Source organism: Aegilops tauschii, chromosome 6, assembly GCF_002575655.3.
Source record: "Aegilops tauschii subsp. strangulata cultivar AL8/78 chromosome 6, Aet v6.0, whole genome shotgun sequence".
In the NCBI taxonomy this organism is placed as follows: Eukaryota; Viridiplantae; Streptophyta; class Magnoliopsida; order Poales; family Poaceae; genus Aegilops; species Aegilops tauschii.
This window is the reverse complement of record NC_053040.3, coordinates 7,080,361-7,095,194: the sequence shown is the minus strand read 5'-3', so window position 1 is coordinate 7,095,194 and position 14,834 is coordinate 7,080,361. Positions and strand designations below refer to the sequence as shown.

The 14,834-nt window shown below is 51.7% G+C and overlaps 1 protein-coding gene across 1 annotated transcript; it reads right to left on the bottom strand.

Annotated features, from left to right (window-relative positions):
* LOC141025662 (two-component response regulator ORR23-like) lies at positions 1-2,201 on the bottom strand. The gene is made up of 2 exons (XM_073501574.1): positions 1,841-2,201; positions 1-353 (listed from the first exon to the last, which is right to left on the bottom strand). Exons 1-2 carry the CDS (start codon positions 2,199-2,201, stop codon positions 1-3), a joined length of 714 nt encoding a protein of 237 aa, XP_073357675.1.
* Between the last annotated feature and the right edge of the window lie 12,633 nt (positions 2,202-14,834).

The window sequence follows — 14,834 nt, the reverse complement described above, 5'->3', positions numbered from 1 at the left end:
TCACATACCTTTTGTTTCATTGAGTCGGTTGGTGGCTCTGTGGAATAGTGCATGCTTATGTGCAGTCCAGTGGAACTTGATCCCATTGGTGATCCTGCCCTCAGAGCCCCCCTCATTGGAGTCGTCCATTTCTATTGGTCTTTTCCCTGATTTGTCATCCCGATGGACAATGTGGTTGCTGTGAGAATCGGTGTTCATGGGGACAGCGGTAGGGGTGGTGTTGAGCCTCCGCGGGTTGACATGATGACAGATGTTGCGCATAACATCATCATGCAGGGGCTTGGTCAGGAAGTCACATGCACCTTCAATGAACCCCCTCCTCACCGTCTCTGCGGTCGCGTCGCCAGAGAACACTGTACAACGAATGCAAGTCTATTAGTACGTATGTACAAACATGCTAGATTGATGAATATGTGTGTGACCAGCGCTTTCATTGTACCCGTATATTAAGTACCAACAATCCCACACCTAGGTAAACTTACAAAATGTTTTACGTAATCCTTCTCACCAATTTTAGCGAGGGAGAAGTTACTATTGTACTTAATGAGCAATGCTAGATGTACATAATATATTTTGCATGTTTAACGGGCAGAAATCTGTGGAAGATTAAGGGGGTGTTTGGGCTTAAGGGAGTAGTAATTTCTGGGAGCAATCCTACATCTACAAATGATGCTGCAGAATTATTTTACAGGCTGTGTCAAGTATTAATTATACATCATTAGAGAGGGAGGGGACCTCTCTGAAATTAAGGGGAGGTTAGTCCGTACGCAAAACTTCCGTAGGATTCGGATTTTCGCGCCCAATATGATCATCATCAAGGGCAAACACGTAATCATCAAGTCGATAGCTATCATCTTTCCTGGATCTTTGTCTTTTGGGACATCTAGTTTAGTCGTGTGCGGCAAGGCTTGACTCGCGAGCGTGCACGTACGTGATGGGAGCATGGGACAACAGCACTCATCTGCTATCAGAGATGGAAAAGTGAAAATTACCACAACACTCATCCTGCTTGCATGGATGGCAACAGGAAGAGGCACGGAACAAAAAACCCGGATGCTCGCCAACGAGAACCTGGTAACTGAAGTGCAGCCATTACTGCTGGCAAGAAAACAAAATGACTACAGCTGTTACTGCTGGAACTACGTCGGAGCCGACTCGTACGAATCACGACGCCTTCAAGAACTCCACTAATACTGAGTACATGCCTCGTTGGTTCTAGACTCTAAACTCCCTCTGTCCATGGATTGATTGATCTATTCCGTATGTTACGTGCAGAACTATCATGGCTTCCTCCCCTTAGGCCCAATCCTAATCTTCACATATGTCTGCCCGTTAAACACGCAAAATATATTATGTAGGTCTAGCATTGCACATTAAGTACATTAGTAACTTCTCCCTCGCTTAAAAAAAGTAGTAACTGCTGGGAGCAATCCTACATCTACGGATGACTTCTGCAGAATTACAATGGCAAAAACGTCATCATCATCCATCAAGTCGATAGCTATCATCTTTCCTGCTTCTTTGTCTTTTGGGACATCTAGTTTAGTGGTGTGCAGCAAGGCTTGACTCATCAGCTATCATCCGGCTTGCATGGATGGCAAACAACAAAAAACCCAGAGGCTCGCCAATCAACCTGGTAACTGCAGTGCAGCCTTTACTTTACTGCTGGCAGAAAAACAAAACGACTACAGCTGGAACTACGATCAGAGCCGAGTCGTAATACATGCCCCGTTGGCTCTAGACTCTAAACTCCCTCTGTCCATGGATTGATCGATCTATCACTAGCCAGTACGTACAGATGTATCATGTCATCCGGTGAATACATGTGTGGAGGACTTACAGATGACAGGGTAATGATCCCTGGCCTGCTGGAGGAGGGTGAAGCCATCGATTCCATCCCTGGTGTGCGCCACCGTCAAGACGAGGTCAATCCCGTCTGGGTTCTCCTGTACCTCTCGCAGTGCTTCGGCGGGCGAGGCTTTCGTAGTCACTGCACGCCCCAACAATGTGAGGTCGCCGGTATAGATATTGCTTGCAAGAGCAGAAAGATGAAACTGCAGCGAGGACAGAGCGGACGACGTACCTTGGTAGCCGCAGCGGCTGAGTGTTTGGGTCATGGTCTCGAGGTGGATGGGGTCTTCGTCCACAACGAGGACCCTAATCCCCTCGCCGGCGCCGGAGCCCAAGGTGGCGTTGTCCATCTCCGCTGCCGGTGTCACACTCGGTACCAAAGCCTCGGTTTTGCTTGTCCGTAATGAGTGGAGGGCATTCAGTAACTGATGACTAGCTACCTTGCTTTTATATACTATACTCCATACGTTACTTTCTCTGATGAGGGTAAACGGGGTGGATGCAGCTAGGGCAGGCAGGACCTTTTGTGGCCCCCGGTCACACGCGCACCACATTGTTATCTTTAAATCTTTTACTAGCAACGGGTAAAAAAAAATCAATTCCTTTTTATGTCCTAGCCCAATAAATTGATTTAAAACAATGCTTAACATTGAATAATTCATGTTATAATAAGGTTCTGAAGCAGAGCATCTCCACACTTCCACCGGAAGCATGCCAAGGAGGGTCTCTTGTTTGTTTTTCTTCCCCATGAAAAGGTGCAAATGAAACATACAACTACTTGCAGTGACGAATCGTCATGGTGCAAATAATATTTCTACTTCAATGCAGTAAAATCATTGTATTTCTTCAACATGAAACCACATAATAATATTTCTTTTTTTTTTGAGGGCTAACGGCAGGTGCTCTGCCTTTGCATTAAAGATTAGGAATATACATGAGAGAAATCACGCACACAAGGCGTAAGGGCTAACAGTCAGAAGACAGTAAAGCTAATTACACAGGCCTGGCTGAGGCCTGAACTAACGAAGCCAGGTCCGAACGCACCAAACAAGCTACCATGTCAGCAGTAGCCGACTGGTTTTGGAAGATTCTACGGTTTCGCTCATTCCAAACATTCCAAGCAAAGTAGAGCGCAGTTGCAGCATGTGCTCGCTGGCCATGGAGAAAACTTTTCCACCAGGCCGCCGATGATCTGAAAGGTTGTGTGGGTGGCAGTTGGACATCAGGTTGCAGGACAGCCAATTTGTGCCAAACTTCCTTGGTGAAGGGGCAATGGCAGACTAGGTGGGATGCCGATTCAATAGTTTGGTCGCAAAGGGAGCATGTGTCATTATGATCACATCCTCTCGCACGGAGTCTGTCAGCCGTGGGCAGGCGATTCAGAACCAGGAGCCAAGCAAAGAATTTAACTTTCCCCTCCACCTTTGTATTCCAGATTGCATTAAGCTGGGGCTTCATGATGGATCCCGTGAACTGGGCATTGTAGGCCGAGGCAGCGGTGTAGTTGTTGTTGCTAGTCCATCTCCAGTCAATCTCATCTGGCTGGTCAGAGAGAGTGATTTGGTTGATCTGATGCCATAGGTCAATGAAGCTTAGCAAATCAGCAGTAGTGGAGAGCCTCTCGATGCCCTTCATCCAGCGGCCCTGGTGAAGTGCATTCTTGACAGTGTCATTCTTCCGTCTGGCCAGAGAGAAAAGGTTGGGTGCAATGTCTTTTGGTGCCGCTCCGTTCAACCACGCATTTTTCCAGAACAGAGCACATTTTCCGTCACCAAGTCTGATGGTTGTAGAGGCGTTGAAGAGCTGCAAATCAGTCTTGGAGCAGGGGAGTTGGGTTCCAACCCATGGCCGAGAGGGTGACTTCCATGTGTACCAGGCCCACCTCAATCTGAGAGATCTACTATAGAGGGCAAGGTTTTTAATTCCAAGGCCACCAAATTTCTTTGGGGAGCACACTTGGTTCCAGTTCACCGCACAGTGCCCACCACTTGCTTCCTCTTCTCCCTTCCACAGAAAATTCCTTCTTAGCTTGTCGATCCTCTTGGTGATCCACTTTGAGGGGGCGAACATCGTCAGGTAGTAGGTTGTGATAGAAGTTAACACCGAGTTTATAAGAGTCAGCCGGCCCATTTTATTCATCAGCTTTCCTTTCCAACCTGCAAGCTTAGCAGCGATCTTGTCAATTAGGATTTGGAAGTCAATTCTTCTTGGTTTCCTAAGGCTCAGTGGGAGCCTGAGGTACTTGCAAGGAAAAGAGCTGATGTCCCCCTCAAAATCTGAAAGAACTTCCTCAACGACCTCTTCCTCACAAGCAATTGGGTATGCAGCAGATTTGTTGAAGTTGGTGCAGAGCCCTGAAACATTGCCAAAAGTAGCCAAAATTTCTTGGAGGGCAGCCACCTCCGTTTTGCTTGGGTTTAAGAAGAGTGCGGCATCATCTGCGTACAGGCTGATCCTCACAGAGGCCGATCGGTGGCTGATGGGACTAAGAATGTGCTCCTCGGTGGCCTTCTCCAAAATTCTCTGAAGTGGGTCGATGGCAAGCAGGAAGAGAAGAGGTGACAGAGGGTCGCCCTGCCTCAATCCACATCGATGAAAGAAAGGAAAACCTGGCTCCCCATTAAGAATGATACGCGAGGAGGTTGAGGCGAGGGAAATTGCAATTAGGTCTCTGAATCTCTGACTAAATCCCACTTGTTTCATAACATCCAACAGGTAATCCCACTTGACAGAATCAAAAGCTTTTGCAATATCAAGTTTCAAGAACATGGTGGGCTTCTTGTCACGGTGTAGGCACTGGATGAGATTCTGGACATAGAGGAAATTATCCTGAATACTTCTGCCCTTTAGGAAAGCGCTTTGGCTTACTGAGATGATGTGCTGCAGTTGGGGAGCCACTCTGCTAGCAAGGAGTTTTCCGAGAATCTTGGCAACACTGTGAGTCAAACTAATGGGCCTGAAGTCATGTGGCCTGAGGGTATTGTCTTTCTTAGGGATAAGCACGATGAAAGCCGAATTTAAGAGGCTCCATTGCTTTCCATCAAGGGCGGACATCTGGTTGAGGGCATTGAGGAGGTCAGCCTTTATTGTGTGCCAGCACTTTTTGAAGAATAGTCCGATGAACCCGTCCGGCCCCGGGGCCTTTTCAGCGGCAATGGCAGAGATAGCATCTTGAAGTTCCTCCAGGGAGAACGGCTGGTCCAGATGATTTAGGTCAGCAGTTGGCATGTTGATGTACTCCCAGTTCATGCACTTATTGGGCGGCACCCGTTGCCCAAGCAATGATTTGAAGTGATCCAACAGTACCGAAGCTTTGTTAGGCTGCTCAGTGGCTACTCTGTTTGCCGTGTGCAAAAAAGGGATATGGTTTTTCCTCCTGCGTCCGTTAGCTCTAATGTGAAACAGCCTAGTATTTGCATCTCCAATCTTGATCCAAGTGAGGCGTGATCTTTGTCGCCATTTAATCTTCTCAATCGCAGCCAAGGCAAGCATTCTGGACTTGAGGAAAGCACGAAAGCTGATTTCTTGAGCCGACAGCGAGCGAGATTCTTGGGCAACATCAAGTTGAAAGATTACTTCAGATGCAATCGCTGCGGCCAACTTTCTTTCTTTGATGATCTCTTTGCTCCATTTTTTGAGCGCTTTGGCAGCTCTGGACAACTTGATGTGAAGGCGACGGATATGATCAGAGCATGAGAGAGGTTTGTTCCAAGATTGGGAGACAATGTCAGCGAATCCATCAGTCATAGGCCACCAAGCTTCGAACCTAAATCCAGTGAACCTCTTATTGGAAATCTTCTTGAGAATGAGGGGGCAGTGATCAGAGATTTCTGAAGACCTCGCGATCATTTGAAAGTCAGGGAATTTTGCTTCCCACTCAGCAGAAAAGAGGGCCTTGTCGATCTTCGTCAGAGTGCAGTTTAATCTTTCATTGGACCAAGTGAAACGGTGCCCAGTGAGTGGGAGCTCCTTGAGGCCCAGATCATCAATAACAGCCCTGAAACTCCTTATCATCCGAAGATTGATGTTAGAATTGCTCTTTTCGTCAGCTCGGCTGATTAGGTTGAAATCACCGAGAATGAGCCATTCGGGTGAAGTTACAGTCTGCAGCTGGCGCATCTCCAGCAAAAAATTGTGCTTATCTTCGTCAGACTGAGGGCCATATACACCGGTTACTGTCCAAGAGGAGTTGCTGTCCAGATCAGTGACCATTACGGTGAGAGAGTAGAGACCCGTGAGATTAGCCAGAGGTGTGATCTTCAGGTGATAAGAGGATCCAGCAATAAGGATTCCACCTCGTGTACCAACAGCAGGAAGGTAAGAGAAATTGTCAATGAATCTTGATCCCAATGTTTCAGCAATGATGGCATTGTTTATCGAATCCAATTTAGTCTCCTGGAGGCAGACTAGTCTACAGTTATGGTTCCTGACGAAATCTACAACAACTGTTCTTCTTGCGGGGTTGTTGAGCCCCATGATGTTCCAGCTCAGTGTGTTGCAATCCATAGAACGGGGGTGAGCAACTGTTGGCCGGTCGTGACCAAGGTGCAAACCGCGAGGAGATCAATCCACCCATAAAGAGCGGTGGCTTCAGCTAGGCAACAGTAGATCAAAACAATAGAAGGGACGGCAACAGTCTCACATATGCATTTTCCACCATACAGAAGCAAAGTACAGACATCCACGTATTCAGGCCAGAACCGGACAGATAGCAGATACACACACGAGCAAACATAGCAGTTCAGACCGTCGCAGGCTGAGCAGCAGGCAACCACGAGGAGGGGCACCCACGCCGGGCGGCCGGCGGCCGCGGGAAGGGGCTAGGGCCCGCCAGCGGCGGGGGAACCCTAGCAGGAGTGGGGGCGGGGGAAGGGCGGGTGTGCCGGAGGCGTTTCTTCGCCATCCTGGGGTTGCCCTAGCGACAGTTTTTGCTTTGGGGGTGCGGGGTGGACTCTCCCAGCCGCCCCCCCAGGCGATAGCCTGGTTGTGGGCGTGGTGGTGCTTCAATGATGGTCGAGCTGGACGGCCGCCGGCGAGGAGAGCAGCGGTGGGAGCGCGAGGATCCGCCGGCGGGAGCACAGTGGCCCTGATCTGCGCGACGGTCTCCTCCCTGGTCGCGCATATAGGAGCTTCAGGTGGCGCATCACGCGGTTGTCTGATGCCCACAGCATGAACTCCACGAGCTCGTGCAGGTCCGTGCGAGCACCGGAGCGCCACGTCCGCCGCTATAGGCAGCGTCGTAGGTGACGTCGATGTCGACCAAGAGGAAGAACCACCACTAGAGCTGCTCCTGCGTGCTGCTCCTGCTCTCCGCGCGGCCCAGCTCCCACTGCTGTAGCTTGCAGGAGGCCGTCCTCTGGCGGTGCTGCACGTGGCGCAGCTCCCCCTGCTGCAGCTTGCAGGAGGCCGTCCTCTGGCGTGTTCGCGCAGCCCAGCTCCCCCACTGCAGCTTGCAGGAGGCCGTCCTCCGGCGGCGCTGCGCGCTGCGACGACGCCGACCACGCGTGCGCCGCGCCGACCCCTCGCCTCCCCGTCCGCGCGCCGGTGTGCCGCACCCTAGAGTACGTCCTGGAGCACGCGCGGCCGCGGATGCGCGCCGGTGTGCCGCACCCGGCCAAGCCCTCACGCCGGCAAGCCTGTGGAGCATCCGCCCTAGGCGACCTCGTCGAGCACGCTGGACGCCGGCCACGCGACCTTGCTGCATCGCACGCCGGATGCCGGCCTCGCTGCCCCGCTGCCTCGTCGGTGCACGCGCGCGAGAGAGAGAGGCATGGGAGAGGAGAGAGGAAAAGAGAGGAGAGAGAGTGAGGGCACGTGGTGGGGCCCAGATGAAAAGAGAGGAGAGGGGGAGGCGGGAGGCTGAGGGCGGGCCAACTGCAATAAAAAAGGAACCGCTGACACGCCCAGCTGCCCCCTGGGGGCTGGGTTTGGGGTGGGTTTGCTGGCGTCAATTTTCTCCAAATCCAGCAAAAAGTGGGGCTTTGGGGGCGCGAGTGGGAGGATTTTTGGTCGCCGGCGGGAAAAAAGTGGTCCTAGGGAGCCTCTTGGGGGGACGGGTGGAGATGCTCCGAGTAAATATTCTACATTGGCTTACGTGAAAGTTGGCTTGTCATGATGTGATTGGAAGAAAAACATGGACCGGGCCCCACCCCGTGAAATTCAGGGGGAGGGGGGGAGAGAAAATTAGTGAGAAATTAGTAATTGTTTATGTACATGTAGGATTATTGCTCAAGACATCTCCCATACACATGTCGATGTCCTCTATTTAAACATTGTGGCCCACCTGTGTCGGCGCTTGTCTACTTTCTGGCCCAAACTTCATAAAAGTATGGTCAACCCCAAGACAGTGGGCTATAGGAATATAATAAATTCTTGTGAATGATAATTTGAGACTAAATAGAATATGACAAAGCTTGAAGTGTGGATGATGAGTATAGCAAAACTAGCCAAGAATGCAGCGGCACAGCTGTAGCACCCACTCTTCCTTTCTCCTGATTATCTTCTCTGGCTCATCTTTCTTCATTCTTTGTACATGAATATAATAAATTCTTGTGAATGGTCGATCACGAATCTGTATCCAAATATCTACAGCTTCTAGCTTCATCGAGGAGGGTTGTGTGAACCCATCATATGGAGACAACAGACAAGATGACAACTTTTCCGTGGAAATTCCATGGATCTTCCTGCATGTCTCTTTCCGAATCATCCAGCGAATAAAGAATATCTTCAAGCGACCGAAACATGACATCTTGCACGAGACCCTAGGCTACCCTCATGTTCTTGAGGAACCAGAATTTGCTATAGGGTTTGTCCATATGGAACCTTGCTAGTGCCATCCACCTCATCGCAGCCGGCGTCGCTTCCGCCTCCTCGAACATCACATCATCAAGATCTTCTTCTGTCCGCCCAACTCCTCTATCATCCGTTCAACATCACGGGTTGCCGCCGATCCTGACAGGCCATCCAAATCTATCCGGTCCCTGGCATGAGAAACTAATCTCGGGTTTTGTGAGTAGCCCTAAAAGACACCGTCTACCCCAAAAGAAAACAGGCCAAGACTGGGTGGCGGTCCGAGGAGCGCCCCTTGGTCAGTCCGAACCTATCTTAGCTCGTGGAAGAACGGGGATAGGGAAGTGAAAAAACTCAGTGGCAGCCGGGAGCCGCTGAGAGAAACAGAACCATATATAGCGGGAGGGGGGAAAGATGGTTGTTGAGCGTTAGCTTTTCTGCTGAATCTCAGCTGACTGCTTTCCTTCTAGCCGACCACATAGCCCCACAATGTTAAAGAAAAACCATCCTGCTGGGGGGAACTGAAAAAAGCCCACAGTAACCTGGACATCAACCATGACACACCTTTCAAGCCACACTGGCCGGCCCACACAACAGAAACCAGCGAGAGAAAGGCACATCCAAGGGCAGCTTAGTTCTTGTTAAATCCCAGTCAGCTGAGATTTAGCGGAACCATTTGTTCTGTGTGTCATTTCACATAATTAATTTAGAGATATATGCAGAAAGACTAGACGGCATATGCAATATGGAGTTACATAGTTTCCCCCCGCAATAATTACCAATAAGACGATCAATTACTATACTTGACTAAGGTACCATAAGAATTACTACTTGCCTAAGGTAAACTCGAGAATGCATCTATCCGAAAAACAGTCCGGTGAGAGCATCCAAAGCATCTATGGGATGGGCAAGACCATGTGATCTTTTTTTTTGTATAGTACCTCGCCGTCACACACTTCGTTATGCTTGCTGAACAAGTTTTCAAGCTGAGAGCTATTCACCGTGGGAGGCAGATTGCGCACCATCACCCAGAAACAAGGCACGTAATGCATTGAGATACGAATGATGCATCTGCATCAGTTACTGAGCCTTCGACAGCCTCTTAGCAATTTCCTGGTCCAGCAAAATATGGTTGATATTAAAACTTTATAAGTTGGTCAATTCAAGGTTCATAGTTCTTACACGCAATGCAGGGGTTAAACTATCGAAAACACTAACGCCCACACGTGTGGGCGTCTGGCAACTCGTCCACACGCATGGATTCCCGTCCAACCAATTCTGCACGAATCTTAGCGCGTTCTAGCAGTTTTTATCTGCCACGTAGGACTAAGCTGGTGTGTGGGCATTCATCCGGTCGCCCACACGTCCTTTTTCATCACACGGGGGGCTGGTGTGTGGGCGTTTAGCAATTCGCCCACACACCAGTTTTCATGCACGCAGAGGGGGCTGGTGTGTGGGCGTTTATCGCTTCGTCCACACGCCTGTCTCCTCGCCCACACCCAAAGCTGGCAGTTGCCATGTGTTTCTGCAGGATACATGGCAACTGCCCTAGCTTTGCTTTGTAAGCAGATGGCAACTCTCTTTTCCCCGAGTTGCCATGTGTTTTTGCATGGTACATGGCAACTGCCCTAGCGTACACGTAAGCAGATGGCAACTCTTTCTTTTACGTGGCAACTGCCCTAGCGTGCTTGTGAGAACATGACAACTTTCTCTTTTACCCGAACATGTTCTTTTGCCATGCCTTTTTGTAGTGCTACATGGCAACTGCCTAGTGTTAGTGGGTGGCAACTCCTAAAGTTTTGAAATCATGGCAACTGTAGTAGACCAGACCATACATGGCAACTGCAGTTGAGCAACCATGGCAACTGTAGTTGCCCGACATGGCAAGCATGGCAACTGCAGCTAAACGAACATGGACGAGGGTCTGGACCATGGCAACCGTGGGACGCGCGGTGACCGTACGCGGGGCGTGCGGGACCACGAGGTACGAGGCCTGACGTATGGGGCGTGTGGGCGTTATCTATTTCGCCCACACGCACGCGTGTGAGAGGGATCGGGAGGGAAAAAAGAGGTGTGTGGGCATTACTTGTTTTGCCCACACATAGGTGTGTGGGCTGTTCCTCTTACACACCACACAAAATGTGTGGGCAAACCCCTCACACCCACACGGGTGGCATTTATCTACGTCCTAAACTATTATATGATGTATTAGTTCGATTCCACTTCTTGGATGTAATGAATGATTATGTTACAAAAAATATCACTTTGAGATGTTTTAAAACTACTAGTATTTACCTGAATCGGAGCAATAGCCGGTTGGGGGACGAACCAAGTGCACTTCCCTCTCTCCCATCTAGGAGGCAGACACTCCACTAACTCGGTCTTCCCATGGACGAAGTTGTACCTAAACACACCGAAGTGACCCTTTGGAACGAGCGTATCATAGACGAAGTAGGCACAACCACGGCCGACGCCCAACGGCGAGGCGTCTACGGCGAAGCTGCTGGGTGACCCCAAGAACAGTACCCGATCGGCCAGGCTGCCACCATCGTTTCTCACCCACCGAAATTTGTCCGGTGTTGACGCCTCCTCCTCTAGGGTGTGCACCCACACCGAGAGCGCACGAGTCAGACCTAGCTTGAAGCCTTCGTTGTGCACGAACTGATAATTAACCGATGCCCATAGCAGCCTGCCACGGGACTCGAGGACATAGCTATCCTGACCAAGGTAGCCGTCACACGGCCTCGAGACCAGCAAGTCACCACGGGGGCCAACATCTGGCGTGATGACGCGGCAGAGGCTAGCCCCCACGCCGACCAGGATCCTGCCACCGTGGTACGTGGAGCAGAACTCGCCGTGCCTGCCGGCGTTCTCATGTGTCCTCCCGACGAGCTTCCACTCTGCATCGCCCGGGCACAGAAGGGCCGCCCTAAGCCTAGCCCTGCTGCCATGGTAAGGTATCTAGGTTCTGTCGTAGTCGTAGAGTAGGATGGTGCCATCACCGTAGACCATGCCATGGAGATTATCCTCGTCCCAATAGCTATGTCTATCGAAGTATCGCGGGAAGGGAGGCATCTGCGTGACCTCTCCCGTGAGAAAATCCTGGAGGCTAGGGCGATGTTGTTCGACGGTGAGGTACCGGACGGCGGTGCCGTCCGCGCTGCACACCCAGTTCCCCAGGGTCGCCAATGGTGGCGGTGGCCGGCATGCGCGGTAGCTGGAATTAGAGAAGACGCATCTGAACCTGATGAGGGGCGTTGAGTCTTTGTCGGCCGCCGCGAGGAGCCACGGCATGAACTGGCCCTTCTTCGTCTGGAACAAGGGCGGCTCCGCGTCGAGTGACTCGCGCCATGGCTTGCAGACAGCATGGAAGCGAACGAAATCCGCAGCGTGGTCCAGCCGTCCGGCAATGTCGCGGATCACGTCCGGCGCGAGGCCTGGCCACCGCCTCCGTGCCATGGCGGCGGGATGGAGACGGAGAATACTAGATGGACTAGTCAAGGATATTCACGTTTGTTTGTTGCCAAAGATCATGGGCCGGTCACGAGTTACTTATATATTCGGATAGATGTCGAATACTGGATGTTGTTTACTGCGTTGACGGATTATGGGCCGGTCACGAGTTACTTATTTATGGGCCGGCCATGGGTACATCATGTTGCATCTATTTAGGTACATCTTTTTCCCTAAAAAAAAGGTACATTACATTTTTCCCTAAAAAAAGATATATTGCATTTTCTGTTTGTTGAAAAGAAAATGTAGGTATATTACTGTAACACCCCGGATGTAACTTTCCATATTCGTAACTCCAACTCTTGCCATTTTCGGCTATGTGTTATGATATTCCCTTCGTGGTCGGGTTTTGTTTTTCGTTTTGCATTTTGTTCAGGTCATGCATCTCATATCATGTCATCATGTGCATCTCATTTGCATACGTGTTCGTCTCATGCATCCAAGCATTTTCCCCGTTGTCCGTTTTGCAATCCGGCACTCCCACACGCACCGGCGCACCCCTCTTGTCTCTTTTCGCGAGCGGGTGTTAAACGTTCTCGGAATGGACCGAGGTTTGCCAAGTGGTCTTGGTACACCACCGGTAGACCACCTGTCAAGTTTCGTTCCATTTGGAGGTCGTTTGATGCTCCAACGGTTAACCGGGTAACCGGAAAGTCCTTTTGAGTGTGCAGCCCAACACCCCTCCAAAACAGCCCAATAACCCACCTAAGTCACTTCCATGCTCTTCGTTGTTCGATCACGATCGTGTGGGCGAAAACCGCACTCCATTTGGAGTCTCCTAGCTCCCTCTATCTATAAATAAGTGATCCCCCGATTTTTCGCGCAGACCAACCTTAACCCTTTCCCCTCTCCGCCGCCGGACGCGTCCGTCCCGCGCTGGACGAAACCGCGCCCGCGCCCGCGCCTATCGTACGCTGCCACGTGGCAAGGCGCCGCCGCCCGCCGCCGTGGCCCGGCGAGCCTGAGGAGGGCCCGTCGAGCCCATCGTCGCCTGCCGCCCGAGCGCGCTGCCCCCGCGCGAGACCCCGCCCGCGCCCGCTGCCGACCGCCACTGTTGTGGATATAACTGCTGGTGTCACCCGCCCAGGAGGGGCCGGGTTACATTGAGACGATCATCGCATGAAGCCCAGAGTCAAGCTGGAAGATGGCGGGTCAGTAATGGGCTTAAGGCCCAGAGGCGGCTTAAGGCCCGTAGTGGTAAACTGCCGTAAGGCATGACTTGTAGTGTAAGGCAAGAATAGTTAAGAGTCCGAGCCGGACGTTGTTTATAAGCCGGCCGGGACTCTGAGAGCCGCTGGGCGTTAACCTCTCTATATAAAGGGGCGACCCGGCGGCGGTTCAGGACAAGTAAGATCAGATCGATAGCCAGGCAGAGCGGTTTAGCTCCTGGTCATTGAAACCCTAAGTAATACCACCTCAACTGGAAGTAGGCTTTTACCTTCAACGTAAGGGGCCGAACCAGTATAATCTTCGTGTCGCCTGTCCCGTTGAACCCCTTTAAGCTTCCTAGCGGCGATGGCTCCACGAGTAAGTCCTTGCTCGAGGGCATCTGCCGTGACAATTCCACGACAGTTGGCGCCCACCGTGGGGCTTGCGCACGGTGGATTTGAGTTCTTGAAGGGCAGCTTCGAAGGGCTAAAGGAATGCGTTGTGGGCCGGATGATCAAGAGTCGTCGCGGCAAGCTCTACATCGACGATGCAAGCTGGGGCCCCGACGCTGGCTCAATCGAGTACGGGTACCGGGTCCCCTTCGGCGGAATCCACGTTTTCATTGGCAAGATTGGCAAACCGGGCCCTGAGCCGGACCTCTGCGCCGACCTCATCGAGACGGCTCAGCGTGCAAAACCCGCCCGGACTCTGCCTGCCTTGAAGCGTGCTTTCGTGGGATGCGTCCATGGAGGACTCTCTGAAGGATCTGGATCTGGCGATGAGACGGCCGCTCGCTCTGATGGCGAGTCATCCACAGATGAGACCAACTCGTTATATCAACTTCAAGATGGCAGGCTCAAGGGTTGTTCCGATGGCGACAGTATTCCGGACCCCTTTGAGCCGCCCAGCCGGGTTGGAATCTTCATGGCCGGCGCACAACCTGTTCAAAACCCCGCTGCTGGGGCAGGGGGCCCCGCGCACTCGCCGGCTCAGGTGCTAATGGATCTCACAGATAAGATGACAGCCCTGTTAACCGCTACGGTCATCCCAGCGGATCAAGCTCAGCACGAGGCGGAGGTGGCACAGTTAAAGCTAGATATAGCCAGAGCCAAGGAAGATCTGGCAGAGGAAGGGATCAGGATGGCTGCAGAGTGGGTGGCTCTCGACGCCCAGACTCAGCTGATTCAGGCGCAGTCTTTCCGGCTTACGATGGATCAGAACGCATCCAATGAGATCATGAGAAGGAGGCATCAGAAGGCTCAATCTCGACTCCCTCCGGTTTACGATCCTCGAAACCTCTTCAACACGCCTGGTGCCGGGCCCAGTAACCCGCCAGAGATCACGGCACCCGGGGATGGAACGCCGATTCAGCCGCAAGTGATGGGGCCTCCCCGTATGAACACTACCCCGCCTCAGTACGTGCCAATACCACCAGGTCATTATGCCAACTAGTTGGAAAACATGGTCGCCGCGGCGGCACGACTGGTGGCTCTCCCAATCGAGGGCAACTCTCCAACAGCGGTCGAAACCCG